Genomic DNA, 17233 nt, shown 5'->3' with positions numbered 1-17233 from the left:
AAGCAGGTTGGGGACACACCCAGCAAGCAGAAAGGTCTCTGCAGCGGAAGAGGGCAGGGACGCAGGCTGCAGGCAGCTCAGGCCACAGACTGAGATCCCACAGCTGGCCCTCCCACCTCCATGTAAACACTCCTGTTACATCTTCCAACCAGAGTACCTGTTTCTTTCTCTGCCAAATTCTTCCACTCTTTCAAGCTTCAGGTTTAGGGCAGCCTTCCTCCACACTACTGTTAGATCCTTCTCTATAGAACTGGAAAGTGGAAAGGACTCAGGATGGAGCAAGATCTGAGCTGGTTAAGGATGGAAGGAGGCAGCCAAGGGTGGAATCCCCATAGTACTCCATAAAAGGAGCTGACTAGTCAAAAGGTGCCGGGAAACCAGATGACAAGGCACAAGGATCAAAATGTCACTCGGTTTTCAGACATGACCTTGCAGAAAACCAGTAGCCACTGAAGTGTCTCAAGCAAGGTAGGGTAGTACCATGATTAAGTACTTTGGAAATCAGGAAAAGGCAAAACAGAGCTATGGACTTTCATCTGTAGCTGTTCTGGGTCAAAAGTCTCTCTCCAGCAGCCAACATCATCTAGACAGCAAAGCCACTGACAGCCCTCGCTCACAAGAGGCCTCCTGTGTGCCACCTGCCTGCCGGGGGTGGCAGGAAGGTAAGGAAGGCCCTCCCAATCTATTTGCAGAACAAGGCCAAACAATACGCTCCCAGGGCCAGAGGACCTACACACTAGCACAGAACAGGCCATTGTGGGCCTAGGGGTGACAGAAGGTGTGCAGCTGACCAGGTCTGGCAAAGCAGATGTCCCATCAGCTGGAATGCGGTTCACACAGAGAGCCACATGGGCTGGCCTGTGCGCTCCAATGCACTCGGAGGAACGCAGGTGAGCCGGGCAGGCAATGCTTGGACAGCAGAAATAAAGCTTACCACTTGGTCTTAACAGGGCAGAGAACTGCATCTGCATAGTTTCAGAGCACAGTTCTTGGGCTCAAAGTCACCCTGAATTAGCTGATTAATACTTTTTGACATGATAATATGTAGGCGGGTTTTAAGGCTTTTCTCTAAATTTCCTCTAAACAACCAGAGACTACACCATTTTTACTTGTCACTACAATTAAATGTAACTGTTTTCTCTAATGTCGAGCAATATCTTGTCATTCAAAAGCTGAAGACAGGCCTCTGACACGCAAGGCTGCAGGAGGACTGCACTGTTTTCAAACTGCCAAATCATACCAAGGGCACTACGGGTGAAACTCGGTGAGCCGGCTGCGAGCCCGGAGCACCAGGCTAAGATGATGACTGGACGGCCCTTTTCTGCAGTTAGAAGCCAATGGACTTCACAAGGCGGCACCAACGCTAACACAGCCAATTAATAAGGCCTATCCAGGTCCAGATCTAGTCTTAAAGCCACCTGCTATCCTGTACTCAGCATTTCTTTTGGCCCCGGTATCTACCTGATCTTCTAGAAGCACAGCATATTAACAGCACAAATATCAAATCTCAGATGTCAAACAAAAGTTTAATTTCTTTTACACAGGAGTCTATTAAACATTGTTCCCTAGGAACAAAGCAGAGACCTTCTGGGCCACACCTGCCCTGAATGAAGAAAGGTGTGCCATTCTATAGAAAGAAAACCTTTCGGACCTGGAGCCAAGGGACAACTCTTTATGATGCCACTTCAAGCAACCATGGTAAAGGATTAGCAAAGCAAGACAGCTGGGTAGGCACGGATACCAGAGAAACTTGGGAGGCCAAAGAATAAACACGTTATACTTGGAGATTCTTAGCATTACAGCAACTTGTGTTGATGGGTCTGTTCCACTACACTGGCTCTCGTAAAAATGAATGGAGGGACATGATTTGTGTTTAGCTGCTACTATAAAGGCATTTTATTGTTATTTCATAAAAACTCTTATATCAAACATTTTCAGCTCAGATACAGAATTAACTATGAAAGGACTCACAGAAGCATAGACTCACTCAAGTCTGAGGGTGGACTTGCTTGTCTGTCAAACATAGAATCAAATGCACAGCCAACTTTTATTTCCTCCCAGTAGTCCTAATATCCGATTGCTCCCAATTATCCCTTACTTTCACATGAAACCACAATCCGGCTTTTAGACCATGGCTAGGCCTGCCTTAACATTGGGGAAAACAATCTAAGAAACAGCTAAAAGAGTGAATCATGAACCCTTCTGACTACAGAAGACCAGAGGCAGCTGGTCCTCCAGGGAGCAACGGCCCAGGATGCTGTCACTCTCCCTCAGGCCAGTCCTTGGCTTCTGCCTCAGCTGGCAGCTGCTGTCACTTCCCGGTCCCCTACAGCTGGCCTGAGCAGCAGACACCTTGGAACATGTCGGGAGTGAGACAAGGATGAGGATGTGAAAAATGAACTGTGAGCTCCCCGGAGGGACACTTAATGCCCTGTATCACAGCTCTAGATTGTCTCAGGGAGTTTTATAAAAATAAGCTCATCACATTTTAAAAATAATCAGTTCTCAGTGCTGTGTTTGCACTCTTTGACGCTTCATTTTGCCATAAATGTGATAGCCATGATTATGGGCTCTTAATAAGGTACAGCCATTCACAACTTTGTCTTTCCATATAGTTCTGTGGTTCTGCTGACTGAATGGCCTCTGGATTTAACTGTGCCAAACAGTTTAGGGACCACCACAGAAGGGTTTATATTCTCACTGAGCTCAAAGTTTTCACTCCTGATCACAGAAAGAAAAACACAGAAGAGTAGAAATAAGGATCGGTGTGAAAGGGTTAATCGTAAAGGTGACTGTTGTCCTGGAAGTCTGGAATCTCCAAAGAGACCCTTGCATCCAGTATGAGCAAAGCTCCTGCTTCCTGAGACACCAGGAGGCAGGAGACAGGGAGAACCTTGGAGTTTTTGGATTTACGGGAAAGACCTTCCAGGCGTGCTGTTTCATTACTGTCTGCTTTGAAGTGATAGGATCAGGACCCCCAATCTATACGCTGTAAATTCCTATCGCATGCTTTCTGTTTTGTGTCACTGTTAGCCCCTAGTCATGTACTTGCTCACTGTCACGTAGCTTTTGATTCTTTCACTATAAAAACCCCACAATTATTTCGTTCAGGGCGCTTCTTGCTTATGGCAAGAGGTTGCCCCTTGGACTAGGCATTAAAGTCATCTCACTCGCCTTGGAGTCTCGCTCGGATTCATTGAACCCCAACACCAGTGCTGTAGCTCAACAGACTAATCCACTTGTGGCACTAGCATCCCAAATGACCGCCAGCACGCCCCAGCTGCTCCACTTCCCATCCGGCTCCCTGCTTATGGCATGGGAAAGTAGTAGAGGATGGAAGATCTTTCTCTCCCCTTCTCACTGTAAATCTGCCTTTTCAATAAAAATAAACCTTTATTAAGAAATACAGTCATTTTACAGGCCCAGCGTGATGGCGCAGTGGTTAAGGTCCTCGCCTTGCACACCCGGGATCCCATATGGGCGCCAGTTCTAATCCCGGCAGCCCCGCTTCCCATCCAGCTCCCTGCCTGTGAACGGAAGATCTTCCTCTCTTTCTCTTCTCTCTGTATATCCGCCTTTCCAATAAAAAAAGAAATAGTCATTTTCTCACAAAGCTCTATAAAACGTGAAAATAAGAGTTTGTTCCAGGTATTCTCCTCTCCTCCCTGCACTATATGCACCCAGCAGCCTGTCCTCCCCGAGAACCCGAAACTCATATGGCCAGCCCGGTGCTGTGGGGTATCATACTAAGCCTCCGTGTGCAACACTGGCATCTCAGGGGTACAAGTTCAAGTTCTGACTGCTCTGTGTCCAATCCATCTCCCTGCTAATGGCCCTGGAAAGCAGCGTAAGATGGCTCAAGGGATTAGGTTCCTGGCATCAAGGTGGGAGACTCAGATGAAGCTCCTGATTTTCAGCTTCGGACCAGCCAGTTCTGGCCATTGCTTGTCATTTGGGGAATGAACCAATGGGTAGAAGACCTCCCTCTCTGTCTCCCCAATTACGAGATAAACAAATAAACCTCCCATGGTCAAAGCCAAGCTCATCTTCCCTCTTCAGATCTTTCCTTAACAAGGTTCTTCTCTCAATAACCAGCAGCACTCGTTCAAGTCCATATGTATGCCTCATCTTCGGTGTCTCTCTCCTCTCTACCGATGCACAGGATGTCTAACGCACCTGCTGCCTCTGAATGTGATCTCTGCTGTTCACCTGCCAATTCACTGGACAGTGATATTAATCACTTTAGAAAAATACTAGAAGATGCACTTACGCATCTGAAAGGCAAAGCAAAAGGGAAGGGGGATAGGTGGGAGGGAGAGAGAGGGAGAGAACGGTCTCTCCAAATGCCCCCTACAGCAGCCCAGGCTGTGCCAGCCCCAGCCTCTGATCTCCAGGGTCCACTCCAGCCCCGCTCCAGCTCCAGCTCTTTGTCTAAAACTTTCAATTCACAAACTCCAGAACAGGCCACCAAGGACCTGCAAGTCTGCTCCCCGCTGCTACTCCAGCTTGTGCGTCATAGCCTGCTAACCAGCACTCTGTAGCTCTTCTCTTTCTCAGGGCAGTAACGGCCACAGTCCTGGAACAAGATCTTTCCCAGCTTCTCTCAAGGCTCAGTGTGGCCCTGCAATGGAGTCTGGTACGGAGGCATGCAGCTCTGCCTCCAGGAGAAAGTGGAAGGACACTGGCAGCAGGAGCCGTCCCCAGGGTTCACTGGGTGCGAGGTGCCCATGCAGGCGGAGAGCACGAAAGACAAAGTCCGCTGAACCGGGTGGCTGTAAAGCTGCTGCTCCGCCCGGGCACCACCTTCCTGGACTGCTTTCATACAGGGCAGCAGCTTTCTTCCTCTTTTAATAACCACAGATGCTGTGGGTTTTCGCGCCCTTTGAGCAATTTTGTCTAGCTTTAATCCACATTCCAGGTTTCTTCCAGAAGCACTGTGCCTGAGACACGGCGGCCGCCTCTGGCTCCTTGTCTACTTTGCTGGCCCTTCAAAATGGGCTGAACCACTTTTCGCAGGTCGGCCTGCCTTGGCTCCCTGGAGGAGATGGAGGACCCCCGGCTATGCACTCCTGCGTGGCCTGCATTCCACTCCCCGTGGCTCTTCCAGCACACACTCCGTCAGTGACACTACCTGCATGGTCCACAGTCATTCAAGTGACTGGTACTGAGCATGCGCCCGGCAAATATTTACTTAACGAATGAATACCATCACAGGCCTTGAGTGCTCTCTGCACCACACCCTGAGGCGTTTCTGGCCTTATATTCACACACTCGGGCATGAGAGGCAAAGTACTATGAGTATTCTTGGAATTTTATTTTTAAATGGACACCTTTCACTCATATGTCTGATTTTTTTTTTTTTTTTTTTTTGCAGACAGAAAAGTGTATTTGCGAAGCGACCAGGTGAGAGGGTAGGGAGAGGGAAAGGGGACGCACCTCCCGAGAGAAGGCCAGGAGGTAGGGTGCCTCTCGAAAGGGGGTGGGGGGGCAACACTCCATATGGCTTATCTTTTTTTTTTTTAAGATTTATTTTTATTGCAAAGTCAGATATATAGACAGGAGGAGAGACAGAGAGGAAGATCTTCCATCCACTGATTCACTGCCCAAGTGAGCACAACAGCCGGTGCTGTGCCAATCCAAAGCCAGGAGCCAGGAGCTCTTCCAGGTCTTGTGCCAGGCCCACGAGGCTTATCTTTAAGAGTCTGGCTGCCTTAAAGGTATTTTCTTCTAAAGAAAATATGAAGCATACAAATTACAATATTTGCGCCAGGCATGGTAGCCTAGTGGCTAAAGTCCTCGCCTGGCACACGCCAGGATCCCATATGGGTGATGGTTCTAATCCCAGCAGCCCAGCTTCCCATCCAGTTCCGTGCTTGTGACCTGGGAAAGCAGTCAAGGATGGTCCAAAGCCTTGGGACCCTGCACTCGCATGGGAGACCTGGAAGAAGCACTGGTTCCTGGCTTCAGATCGGCTCAGTTCTATCCATTGTGGCCACTTGGGGAGTGAATCGACAGACAGATCTTTTTTTGTCTCTCCTCCTTTCTGTATATCTGACTTTTGCAATAAAAATAAATAAACCTTTTAAAAAATTACAGCATTTGAGTTGTGCCCATGCACAAGAACATTCTTGGGCCACTTTAGAAGCCTCTACGGTGGGATGTTCACATCTCATTTGGGGTGGCCAACTGCTTTCAATTCCAGATACTTGGTTCTGTGATCCGGCTCCCTGCCAATGTGCACCCTGGTAGGTGGCAGAGGATGGCTCAAGGAACATGGTCCCTGTCACCCAGGTGGGAGACCTGGATGAGGCTCCTGGCTTCTGACATAGGCCTGGCCCAGCCCTGGCTGTCACAGGCACTTAGGGAATGAACCAGTACAGGGGAGCTCTGTCTCCATCTTTTTTGAAATAGATAAAAATCAACAGAATCTTTTAATGGCCTAACAACCTGTTGGTTTACTGTTTTATATTTGCCCTGACAATAAATATTCTTCCTGGCTTGCTTCTCATTTTCACAAAGCAAGCATTTTTATACAATTTGGAATTAAAGAAATGACTGCAAGGAGGCAGTGGGCCAAAAACCACCACCACCAAACACAGTAATAAAGAAAAGCGGCGCAGAGGCTGGCCTGCTGCTGGACTGCCTACACCAGTGTGAGGGCCGGGGCTTGCTGCTGCTAAGGCAGATCCTGGACGCAGCTCGGCGGCTGGGTCACTGTGATCCACCTCCAAGACTGGCACCCAGTTCCCAGCTCCTCCCTGTTGAGATGAACCAGCAGACTGGATCCCCGTTCTGCCTTAAACTAAAACGCAAAGACCAAACCAACCCAGGCTTGCCAACGATTTCCTGGGTGATCCCAACACCGACAGGAAGTGTTCGGGTCAAATAATTCTTAAGAACTAGTGCAGGGAAAATATTTTGTTGCCCAATCAATGTCCATCATGGAGGACTTGGCAGAGAGGAGAATGAGGGTTGCAGGGGATGGGAGTGGAGGGCAACCGTATAATTACAAGTATTCACAGGAAATTCGATATCTATCAATTTCAGATCAGAGGAGGGTGTGAGTCTAAACGATGAGTGAAAACAAACAGAAACCTCTAGAACGTATGTGGGTCTCTGCAGAATGGAACTTTTTTTTTTTTTTCCTGGTGCCCACAGGGCGTTCAGAAAGTGCTCTGTGGAAAAAAAACGGACGCGCATCAACCAGACGCAACGGGTTTGCTTTGGCACTCCCTGGGTCCCGGGAGGGCAGTCAGCCTGCACCTCCGGCTGGCCCCGGGCTCCTGGCTGGGCAGCAGGGGTCCCCACTGGCCCGTCCCCGGGAAGCCCACCACACTGCCCCCGGCTGGCCCACCCTGCCGCCCCGCGCCCTCCCCGGCTGGCCTCGCGCCGTCCCCGGGAAGCCCACCACACTGCCCCCGGCTGGCCCACCCTGCTGTCCCGAGCTCTCTCGTGCCCTCCCCGACTCCCGCCTGGGCAGCAGGAGCCCAGGGAAGCCCACCCCGCCGCCCCGCGCCCTCGCCCGCCGGCCGCACGCGCGCCCTGACCTCCTCGAACTGCTCGCCCGAGCAGCCCGCGCCACGAGCCTCCAGCAGCTCCCGGAACTGCTCCAGGGTCACGGACTCGTCGCCGCGGCCCAGCCGCTCCTCCAGCCAGCGCAGGAGAGCCCCGTGGTGCCGCGACACCAACGACTCGCAGGGCGGCGCGGGCCGCAATGCCGCCGCCGCCTCCCGCAGCCGCGCGGGCTCCAGCAGCGCCGCGGCCGAGGGCAGCGCCGGGGCCGCCGCCAGGCCCGGGCCGGGGGTCGAACCCGCGTCGGCCGCCCAGTCCTGCGGCGGCGGCCCCCAGCCCTCCCCGCCGGCGGCGGCCGCTTCGTCCTCGCTGCTGTGACTCGTAGCGTTCCCCATGAGATGGCCGTCCCGGGCGACCGGCTGGCCGCCGACGCCTCCCCGCCGCGACCTGTCAACCTCCGCCTGCGCCCTGCGGGAGGGGACGGACGGCTTCCGGCTTCCTGTCGCAAAAGCACCGTCAGGCGGACCCTAGTAGCAGCGCACCAAAGCCGGGCGGAACCCTCTGGAGAGCCTAGCACCTACGTCACGCCGCCTTTGCCGCCATCTTTGTTGGGGGCGAAGAGCCTACAAGCCCGAGGCGTCGGCACCGCGCCACTCTCTGCGCGTGTTCACACGGTGCTAGGGGACAGTCCCGACGACGCGTCAGCCTCGGGGCGCGAGCTCTCCGCCTGACACTCTGAGGGCGGCGAGCGAGTGGTGCGGGGGACGTGGCGGCCGGCGGCGCCGCCATCTTGAGGCGGCTGCGGGGGATGCCGGCGCGCGGCGGGCGCGGGGTCCTGCTGGGCCTGGCGGTGGCGGCGGCGGCGGCGGCTTTGGCCGCGCGGCTCCTGGGCTGGGGGCGGCCGCGCGCCGCCGTCCGCCTTTTCCTACCGGAGGAGCTGGCCCGCTACCGGGGCGGCCCGGAAGACCCGGGCCTCTACCTGGCGTTGCTCGGCCGCGTCTACGACGTGTCTTCTGGCCGCAGGCACTACGAGCCCGGGGCTCACTACCGCGGCTTCGCAGGTACCGCGAGGCCGGCGCCGCCCCGCTCTGCCTCCTCCTCCCGAGCCCGTGCACCGCGTTCCTCGGGTGATGGCGTTTATTCTTGTGCTTCCCTCTCATCAGAAGCCCCCGGCGGGGAACACTCAGCTGCGCCCTTTCACTGTCATTCGTGAAAGCTTGTCTCTTTGCCACGTACAGAAACGCGCTCTGCACTGGACTAGTGCGGGAGCGCGATCCCAAGTAACGTTTCCTTGTCCTCTGACTTCGTTATCCCTAAAAATAGTACCTTTGGTGCAAGAACTTGTTTTTAAAAGAGGATGTATGCATGTATTTGAAAGGCCGAGTTGCAGAGATGGAGGGAGCCAGAGAAGTCTTACATATGCGGGTTCACACCCCACGTGGCCCCCCAGCAGCCAGGGTTGGGGTCAAGTAGAAACCAGGAGCTTGGCACCCCTTCGGGTACCATGGGGGTCTCAGGGACTCAACTTCTTCCTAGACTGTTAGAGGGAGCTGGATCGGAAGGGAGGCTGCTGGGACTGGACCCAGCATCCCCAGGGACGCAGGCAGTGGCTTTAGCGCCACCCCAGCTCCATCCGTGCTTGAAATCCATGTTTGCCCTTCAGCATTAAGAGGTTAGAGCACAGGAAGGCAGGGGGTCATCTATTCACTTGTCCGGTGCACCCCAGAACTTAGATAAAGCTGTGCAAATCCCCCGAGGGGATTGAAGCATGTGAATTGCCTAAACCCTGCACTCCTGTGTACAGGCAGCACCCTGAGGAGACCTCCAGCCCGACCCTTACAGCGCTGTGGCTGTAACAGCTGGGGAAGGGCTAATGGCTGGGCTGACAGCGCCTTCGCCTTGTCCTGGGGCGTGGGAAAACCACCTGCCTGGCACACATCATTTTCCTCTCCAGGGAAATCAGAAACAGAGGTGTGACTGGGAAGGAATGGAGACAGGTTGATCCTGACGAGCTCTGCCAACAGTTCAGTAGGGGCAGGGCCGCACAGTGAGCCAGCAGAACTGGGCTGGCATCCAGGTGTTTGGTACCAGTCAGTGGAGGGCACTTCTGGGTGGAGAGGCTGACGCAGCCATCAGGAACGTGGGCGCCCAAGTGCGGACCTGGGGTGATTTTTTCTTTTGCCCTGTGCTGCCCTGAGCTCCTTCCTGTGTGCCAAGTATCCACTCAGCATCATTGAAGGACCACTATGCCATGTCCAATGAATGGCAAGTACAGAGGAAGCGGATATGGCCCTGATGGGCTCCCCACTGCCACAGTTGAGACAAATTATTTTTATTGGTTCATTCTGGGGCTTTTTTGGTTGAGATAAAGTTCTCATAAAGTCAGCCCTGCCATTGTAAAGTACACGACTCAGGAAACTTGTCTACATATCACTATAATCCCCAAACATTTGCATCGCCCCAAAGAGAAACTCGCATAGTCATAGTCGTATCTGTTAGCAGTTGCCTTCACCCCTCTGCAGCCCTGGTGTCACTCTGCTTCTATAGATTCATCTTTTTTTTTTTCAAGATTTATCATTTTTCATTTTGTTTATTACAAAGTCAGATATACAGAGAGGAGGAGAGACAGATCTTCCATCTAATGATCCACTCCCCAAGTGACTGCAATGGCCAGAGCTGAGCTGATCCAAAGCCCCAGAGTCTCTTCCAGGTCTCCAGTGTGGATGCTGGGTCCCAAGGCTTTGGGCCGTCCTCGACTGCTTTCCCAGGTCACAAACAGGGAGCTGGCTGGGAAGTATGTTTAGTCGAGCATGAACCGGCACCCGTATGGGATCCCGGCGCATGCAAGGCGAGGACTTTAGCCACTAGGCCACAGCACTGGGTCCTTATTATTTTTTTATTGGAAAGTCAGATATACAGAGAGGAGGTGAGAGAAAAATCTTCTGTCTCCTGGTTCACTCCCCATTTGGCTGCAATGGCCAGAGGTGAGCTGATCGATAGCCAAGAGCTGGGAGCCTCTTCTGGGTCTCCCACAAGGGTACAGGGTCCCAAGGCATTGGGCTGTCCTCGTCTGCTTTCCCAGCTCACAGGCAGGGAGTTGGATGAGAAGCGGGGCTGCCATGATTAGAATTTGCCCATATGGGATTGTGGCGTGTCAAGTCGAGGACTTTAGTTGCTAGGCTACCACACTAAGCCCTGTTTTTTTTTTTTTAGATGTATTATTTTTATTTGAAAGGCAGATTTACAGAGAGAAAGAGATTTTCCATCTATTGGTTCACTTCCCGAATGGCCACAATAGCCAGAGCTGAGCCAATCCAAAGTCAAGAGCCAGGAGCCTCTTCAGGGTCTCTCACGTTGTGCGCAGGGTCCCAAACTTTTTGCTGCTTTCCCAGGCCACAAGCAGGGAGCTGAATGGGAAGGGGAGCAGCCAGGACATGAAGCAGCATCCATATGGAATGGCAACATTTGCAGAGGAAGGATTTGCCAATTGAGTGATTGCATTGCCTCCCAACCCCCTGTCATTTCACATATATGCAACGTTTTTGCATGGCATCTTTTTTTAGCAATGTATTTCCAGGCTCATCCATGTTGTGTGTGTTGTGTGAGCACCTATTAGTACTTCATGCCTTTTTATCTTCTAGGTCCTTCTTGTAAATCTGCCTTTCACATAAACAAACAAAAAGCCTAGTTTCATCACATAGTACTTAAACACACACACACATACATCAAAACAGAGTCAGAAGAATGTGATGATGAGCTGTTGAGGGCCTGGGAGAAATCTCGGCTACAAATGCCAGTGTGATGTGATCTGCCACAGAGGTGGGACCTACAGCCACAGAATGGTGCCTGGGGATGGGGACACGGAGGAGGTAACCGAGAGGGAGGAAGCGAGGAGAAGTGGCCTGTGCCTTTCACGCCCCAGCAGTGTGTGCCGCACAGGAGAAGGCGTAACTCCTGCCTGGTGGCCAGTGAGGCGTGGGGGTTGGCGTGGGGCCCACGCCCTACCTCGCTGGTCACTGCTTCTCTCCTGCAGGCCGCGACGCCTCCAGAGCGTTTGTGACTGGGGACTACTCTGAGGCAGGCCTTGTGGACGACGTGTCTGACTTGTCCCTCTCAGAGATGCTCACGCTGCAGCACTGGCTTTCATTCTATGAGAAGAAGTACACGTTTGTAGGTAGGTAGCCCATTGGCCGTTCCCACACATCTGCAGTTTTCTATAAGATGGGGGCTGGGAACCTTCAGAGATTGTACTCATGGTCGAAATCTGTGATATGTATATGTATACACACACACACACACATATATATGTAATTTTTTAAAACTTGAGGGCAGAGGGAGAATGTCACAAGCTGCCAGTTCACTCTAAATGATTGCCACATCAGCACCGGCCCAGTCCTGAATGTGGCAATCACTCTATAAATTGCCACATTTGGGACTGGGCCAGTGCTGAGGCCTGGAGCCAGGGACTCAGCCTACCTTGCCATGTAGGTGGCAGCAGCCCTGCCTCTCCTGGGCCTGTGTTACAAGGAAGCAGGAGTTGGAAGCTGAAGGTGGGTGTTAAGCTGAAGCATTCTGATGTGGGATGGAGGTGCTTAATCTGCCTGCCACCGCACTGTCCCTGTACCATCTCATGTCTATGCATTTCCAAGCCCTACCTGCTCCCTCATGGGCCTGCGTGGCACACCCTTCTGTATTCTCCCTCAATGTGCTCAGCCCCTTGCTGAGGCCATTAAAGGAACTCGCCTCTGTCCACCCACACTTCAGGGCGCGTGGTGCTTCCTTGTCCCCGAGAGGTCACCACCCCTGAGTACAGACATGACTAAGTGAACACGGAAGGTCCAATGCCTCATTCTGAGATTTAGGGAACAAATAGAGTGAACTAAATCTCATTAGAATACAGCAAAAAGGGAGGCTGGGGAAATGGGACTTCCCCTTGGGGGATTTCAGTTCAAGGGAGGACCTTTCTGAGCAGGCACCACTGCCGAGTTCCAGTCCTTGTCTTTGGTTAGTGCATTCTGTAGGGGTGGAGGCCCTGTAAGGCTCTTTCGGGTCCCTAGAAACCCTGCAGGATGTGGGAGATGAAGGCTTGTGATGCAGGTGTGCACAGGGGCACGTGCAGGAAATCGTCTTGTAGTCCTCCCTCAGGCCTCAAGAGAAAACGAGATGCTTTGGTTGGGCTCTGGGTCCATCCATGGCAACAACCTCTCTCACGATACAGCTTCCCTGTTGCCTCAGCCATGTCTAAAATTCACTAAGACAGGCGTGTCCATGTGCAATGCAGAGCTGCTGTGTGGTGAGGAGCAGTCCAGAAAGCTCCTGCACTGCAGCCTTATGACCTGGGCCCTGCCCCCTGCACCGGCTCACTGGACCAGGAGTGCAAGGGCATGCTCAGCCCTAAGCTGTTCTGAGTGCTGGAGCTCGCTGACGGGAGAGAGGCATCATAACCACGGGAGCAGGTCGCGAGTAGGGGCCGTGTCCGTGAATGAGACTGAGCACTGCGCTGTGTAGGGCAGTGTAGCACCTGAAGAGCAGAGGGGAGACTTCTGGAGGGGCTCACAGTCCAGCTGGGAGCTGGCGGCCACTCGGGCCAGGGGAACGCCTTCCAGGCTGAGGTGGGGAATAGTAAAGCCCAGTTAGTGGGAGGGAAACCGCTTGTGGAGCCCAGGGTGGTAAATGAGGGAGGCCTTGGAAAATAGGCACCTGTTCCACTCCTCACTCTCACTGCGTTCTCATGCCAGGAAAGGTGATTGGACGCTTCTACGGAGAGGACGGGCTACCCACCCCAGAGCTGACCCACGTAGAAGCCATGATCACCAAAGGCTTGGAGGCCAGTAAACAGGAGCGCAAAGAGAAGCAGCAGTTCCCACCGTGCAATGCTGAGTGGAGTGCAGCCAAGGGCAGCCGCTTCTGGTGTTCCCAAAACAGGTATGCAGGCTCCCCGCGCTGCACCCTTCCCAGCTCAGTGGCCCATTACCCCTGACGGCAATATCCAGGGAGCCTGGCTCAGAGTGAAGCTGAGGGACATGGTTGAAAACTTGTGTGCCGTGCACCAGTGACTGCTGCCTGTTTGATCTTCCGTCCCCACCAGCCTCCGTGGAGGAGCCCTGGTCTGGGACCACAGGTACCAGCACTGCTTCTGCTCTCGCTTGATATCTTGTTTTTGTTTCTTTACATTCATCTTCATTTTTTGAAAGATAGAGAGAAAAGGGACAGCTTTTCCATTCACTAGTTCAACAGCCACAATGGTTGGGGAGCCCTGTCTCCCGCCCCGCCCCTTGGGTGGCAGGGCCCAAAGCGTGGCCAGATTGCAGCCAGCACTGTGCTACAGGATGCCGGCATCACAGGCAGCAGTGTCCCCTGCTCATCCCAGCATCCCAGGGATGTGGGCCCTCAGACCTCCTGGTTTCAGCACAATCATGGCTGCCTACAGGACACAGGGAGGTCAGAGGGCCCCATGTCCTCCCGCTGCCATGGCTGCAGTGAGAACACCAGTGCCCTGAGGCCCAGAATCAGAGGAGGAGAGCCAGCTCAGGATGGATGCTGAGGCCCATCTGAGGTGGGCTAGGTGCTGTGTCACCTCGCTGGGGCTCGAGCTTTAACTCAAGTCCCTAAGATTTCCTTTTGCTCTGCTGCGGGGCACAAAGGAGGTCAGGAAGTGGTCCCTGAAGGGCCTCACTGTGCAGGCCAGCTCTCACAGGGTGGCAGGGAGATCTCTGCCGCTGCCAGTGGGAGTCAGGCATGACCCCCAGGGCTATGCTGCCTGTGCCCCCCATGCCCTGCTCGCTGACCTCAGAGCCATCTCACATCTCTACCTGCCTTCAGGGGAGCAGCGGGAAAAGAGCCCCTATATTCCTGACCAGCAGTTTAGAAGGGGCTGCTTCTCCAGTTAGCCGGTGTGAGGTGTCAGCCTGTGTGCGCGTGGGTCTTCCTCGTCTGCCCATCCCCTCTCGGTGTTCAGCGCTCAGGCTCCATTCCCCACCAAGGCTTTCCGGACCCACCCGGGGATTTGCGGGGCCTGGCCTGGTGTGTCGGCCTGTGCTCACTGTGTGCTTCTGGGATGGATTCTTACCATGTAAGTGACCTCAGTGCCCTTAGATGACTGCTTGGCCTCTGAAGCCCAGGAACACAAAGGAGTGGGCCTTTGCACGGGACAGGCAGCGGGCCATAGCTGACAGACCCAGGCAGATCGTCTCAGGTGCTCACCCCCAGCCAGGTACCCTAAGATCAAGTCCCAGGCCTGCCCTGGGGGTTACATGGTGGGGAAGTCCTTAGGGAAGGACAGGACAGGACAGGACAGGGCTGAGTGGTGGGCTCTGCCCTTGACCTTGAGAAGGGGTGTTGGCATGGTGCCGGGGTGGCTAGGGGCAGGCCCAGGGCTGAAAGCTGCAACCACTGCCTCGACACCAGATGGCCAGACGAGCAGCCCTGCTTTCCCAGGGGCCTGGCACACGCCTCCGGCCTCTGGCTTCCCTGTCCATGAGTTGCCCCTTTAAGAAGTCCCCTTTCTTTCTGTTCTCAGCGGAGGTGTGAGCCGAGACTGGATTGGCGTCCCCAGGAAGCTATATAAGCCAGGGGCCAAGGAGCCCCACTGTGTGTGTGTGAGACCAACCGGCCCCCCGAGTGAGCAGACACCCAGTGATCCCACCCACAGAAACCATGGGGACTTGGACCACCCTGGCCTGCAGGAGTACCCAGGTTGCCCACCTCTGGCCACCACATGCTCCTTCCCACTCTGAATTGGTGCCCTCTGTTGATACCCAGCAGAACCCTGCCCCGAGAGGCACCTGGCCCCTGCTGAGAAGGACTGGTCATTGTCTGCACATGCGCCTCAGCCTCCTCCCCACAGAATACTTTTCTGGTGGGCAGGGCAGGAGCCAGGCAGCGGCACTGGGCAGCGGCACTGGGCAGCGGTTCGCACTCTCCCCCTGTGGGCCTGTGCTGCCTTTCTTCAGAAGCTTGCGGACTGACCTCACTGAACAGCTGGACAACAAAAACAAATCTCAGAGCTCCAGTAGCTGCCTTCCCCAGGGCTGGCTGCACGTGCTACTGGCCTGGGCCCTGCAAGGACATGCAGAGCATCGGCCAAGGAGGACCCCCAATGGCTACCAGTGATCCTTGGCTTTGATGGCCTTTCTCAGGACGGTATCTGCACCAGAGAGGCTTGGCTGCATCTCCAGGGAGTGGCCGGCACTGGGCCCCTTGGGACGCAGTCGTGTGAGGGGAAAGGCTCATGCTACAATCGGAGCATCCTGAATGGAGCAGCCCTGTCAAGGACACTGGCCCTGTTAGGTTTTCAATCAGATGGGGCATGTTTTCTAAAGGGAGAGTCCTGCATTTTGAGCCCTGGTTGTTCTGCAGTTATTTCAAGGTAAGCAGAGAGCACCATGCCAAACTTGGGGTCAGGCTGCAGTGGCCAGTGCAGACAGCCCTGGTGTACGCATGCAGAACACATACCCATCACCCCTGGAATTTTTAAAAATTACTTTTTATTGCAAAGTCAGATATACAGAGAGGAAGAGGAGACAAAGGAAAATATTCTGTCTGATGATTTACTTCCCAAGTGGCTGCAATGGCCAGAGCTGAGCCAATCCAAAGCCAGGAGCCTGGAGCCTCTTCGGGGTCTCCCACACAGGCACAGGGTCCCAAGGCTTTGGGCCGTCCTCAGCTGTGTTTCCAGGCCACAAGTCAAGAGGTGGATGGGAAGCAGGGCTGCTGGCATAAGAACCAGTGCCCATTCAAGGCAAGGACTTTAGCCACTAGGCTACCACGCTGGGCCAACCCCTGGATTTCTTAAGTAGATGGGGCGGAGGGCTTGCCTTTTTTTACTTATTTGTTTCAGACCACTAGAGACAGAAATCCTTCCTCTACTGATTCATTCCCAAAATGCCCGGCAGAAGCCAGAAACTCTCTGGGGTTTCCTACAGGGGAAGTGAGAACACTAGCACTTGGGCCATCTTCCTGCTGCTTCCCCAGGCACATGAGCAAGAGGCTGGGTCAAAAGTGGAGCAGCCAGGACTCAAACTGGTACTCCCGTGGGATGCCAGTACTACAGGCAGTGGCTTAGCCTGCTGTGCCGATGCTGGCCCCACGTTCAGCCTTCACGTGGAAATGAGGACTGTTTGGGCTCTCCTCACCGAGTGCACCTTAATTCCTCCCCCCACTGTCCTCTAAGTGTCCCTCGTGCTGCGCCCCTTCCTTTCATCCAAATTACCAACTAGCTCTCCAGACTGGCTGGCTGTCCCCGCTGCGGACCATGTGAACTGGCGTCCATGTTTGTACACCTGGTTCTGGATCATGGCTCCTTTTGTCTGGTGAGGTCTGCCTCACCTGGTAACTTCGCCCCTCCTCTTCCTCCTAAACGTGCATTAAACAACTCAAGTCAGTTAAAATGTTCACTGTTACCCACTCCCCAATTATCTGTGGCTGCTATATCCACTTTTTCTACAACCAAGCTTACTCCCCCCCTCCAAAAAAAAAAAGTTTTAAAGATTCATGTGTTTTTTTCTGAAGCAGTTACACAAATTTTCCATTGGCTGGTCCACTCCCCAAATGGCTGAACAGCCAGCACTGGGCTTACTTAAATCAAGGAGCCAGGAGTTTCATCTGGGTCTCCCACATGGGTGGCAGGACCTGAAACATTTGAACCACCGTTGGTTTACTCAGGCCACCAACAGGGAGCTGGATTGAGAAGTGGAGCAGGCAAGAGATGAGCCAGTGCCTG

The 17233-nt window shown here is 53.8% G+C and overlaps 2 protein-coding genes across 2 annotated transcripts in view; one reads left to right on the top strand and one right to left on the bottom strand.

Moving 5' to 3' along the window:
• The window catches only part of ZZEF1 (zinc finger ZZ-type and EF-hand domain containing 1), a 110645-nt gene extending 102667 nt beyond the window's left edge, over positions 1-7978 (bottom strand). The window contains exon 1 of the mRNA XM_041001356.1: positions 7548-7978. Within this exon, the coding sequence (XP_040857290.1) occupies positions 7548-7907 (360 nt within the window). The 5' untranslated portion in view covers positions 7908-7978. The remainder of the gene's footprint in view (positions 1-7547) is intronic.
• Positions 7979-8320: 342 nt separating this feature from the next.
• LOC121170413 (neuferricin) lies at positions 8321-16040 on the top strand. Its single transcript, XM_041001573.1, has 4 exons — positions 8321-8573; positions 11546-11686; positions 13251-13437; positions 15032-16040. Exons 1-4 carry the CDS (start codon positions 8321-8323, stop codon positions 15246-15248), a joined length of 798 nt encoding a protein of 265 aa, XP_040857507.1. The 3' UTR covers positions 15249-16040.
• Positions 16041-17233: the final 1193 nt, after the last annotated feature.

The sequence above is a fragment of the Ochotona curzoniae genome, unplaced genomic scaffold (genome assembly GCF_017591425.1).
Source record: "Ochotona curzoniae isolate NIBS_2020 unplaced genomic scaffold, NIBS_Ocur_1.0 scaffold_2453, whole genome shotgun sequence".
Lineage (NCBI taxonomy): Eukaryota > Metazoa > Chordata > Mammalia > Lagomorpha > Ochotonidae > Ochotona > Ochotona curzoniae.
This window is presented reverse-complemented; position numbering and strand designations above follow the sequence as displayed.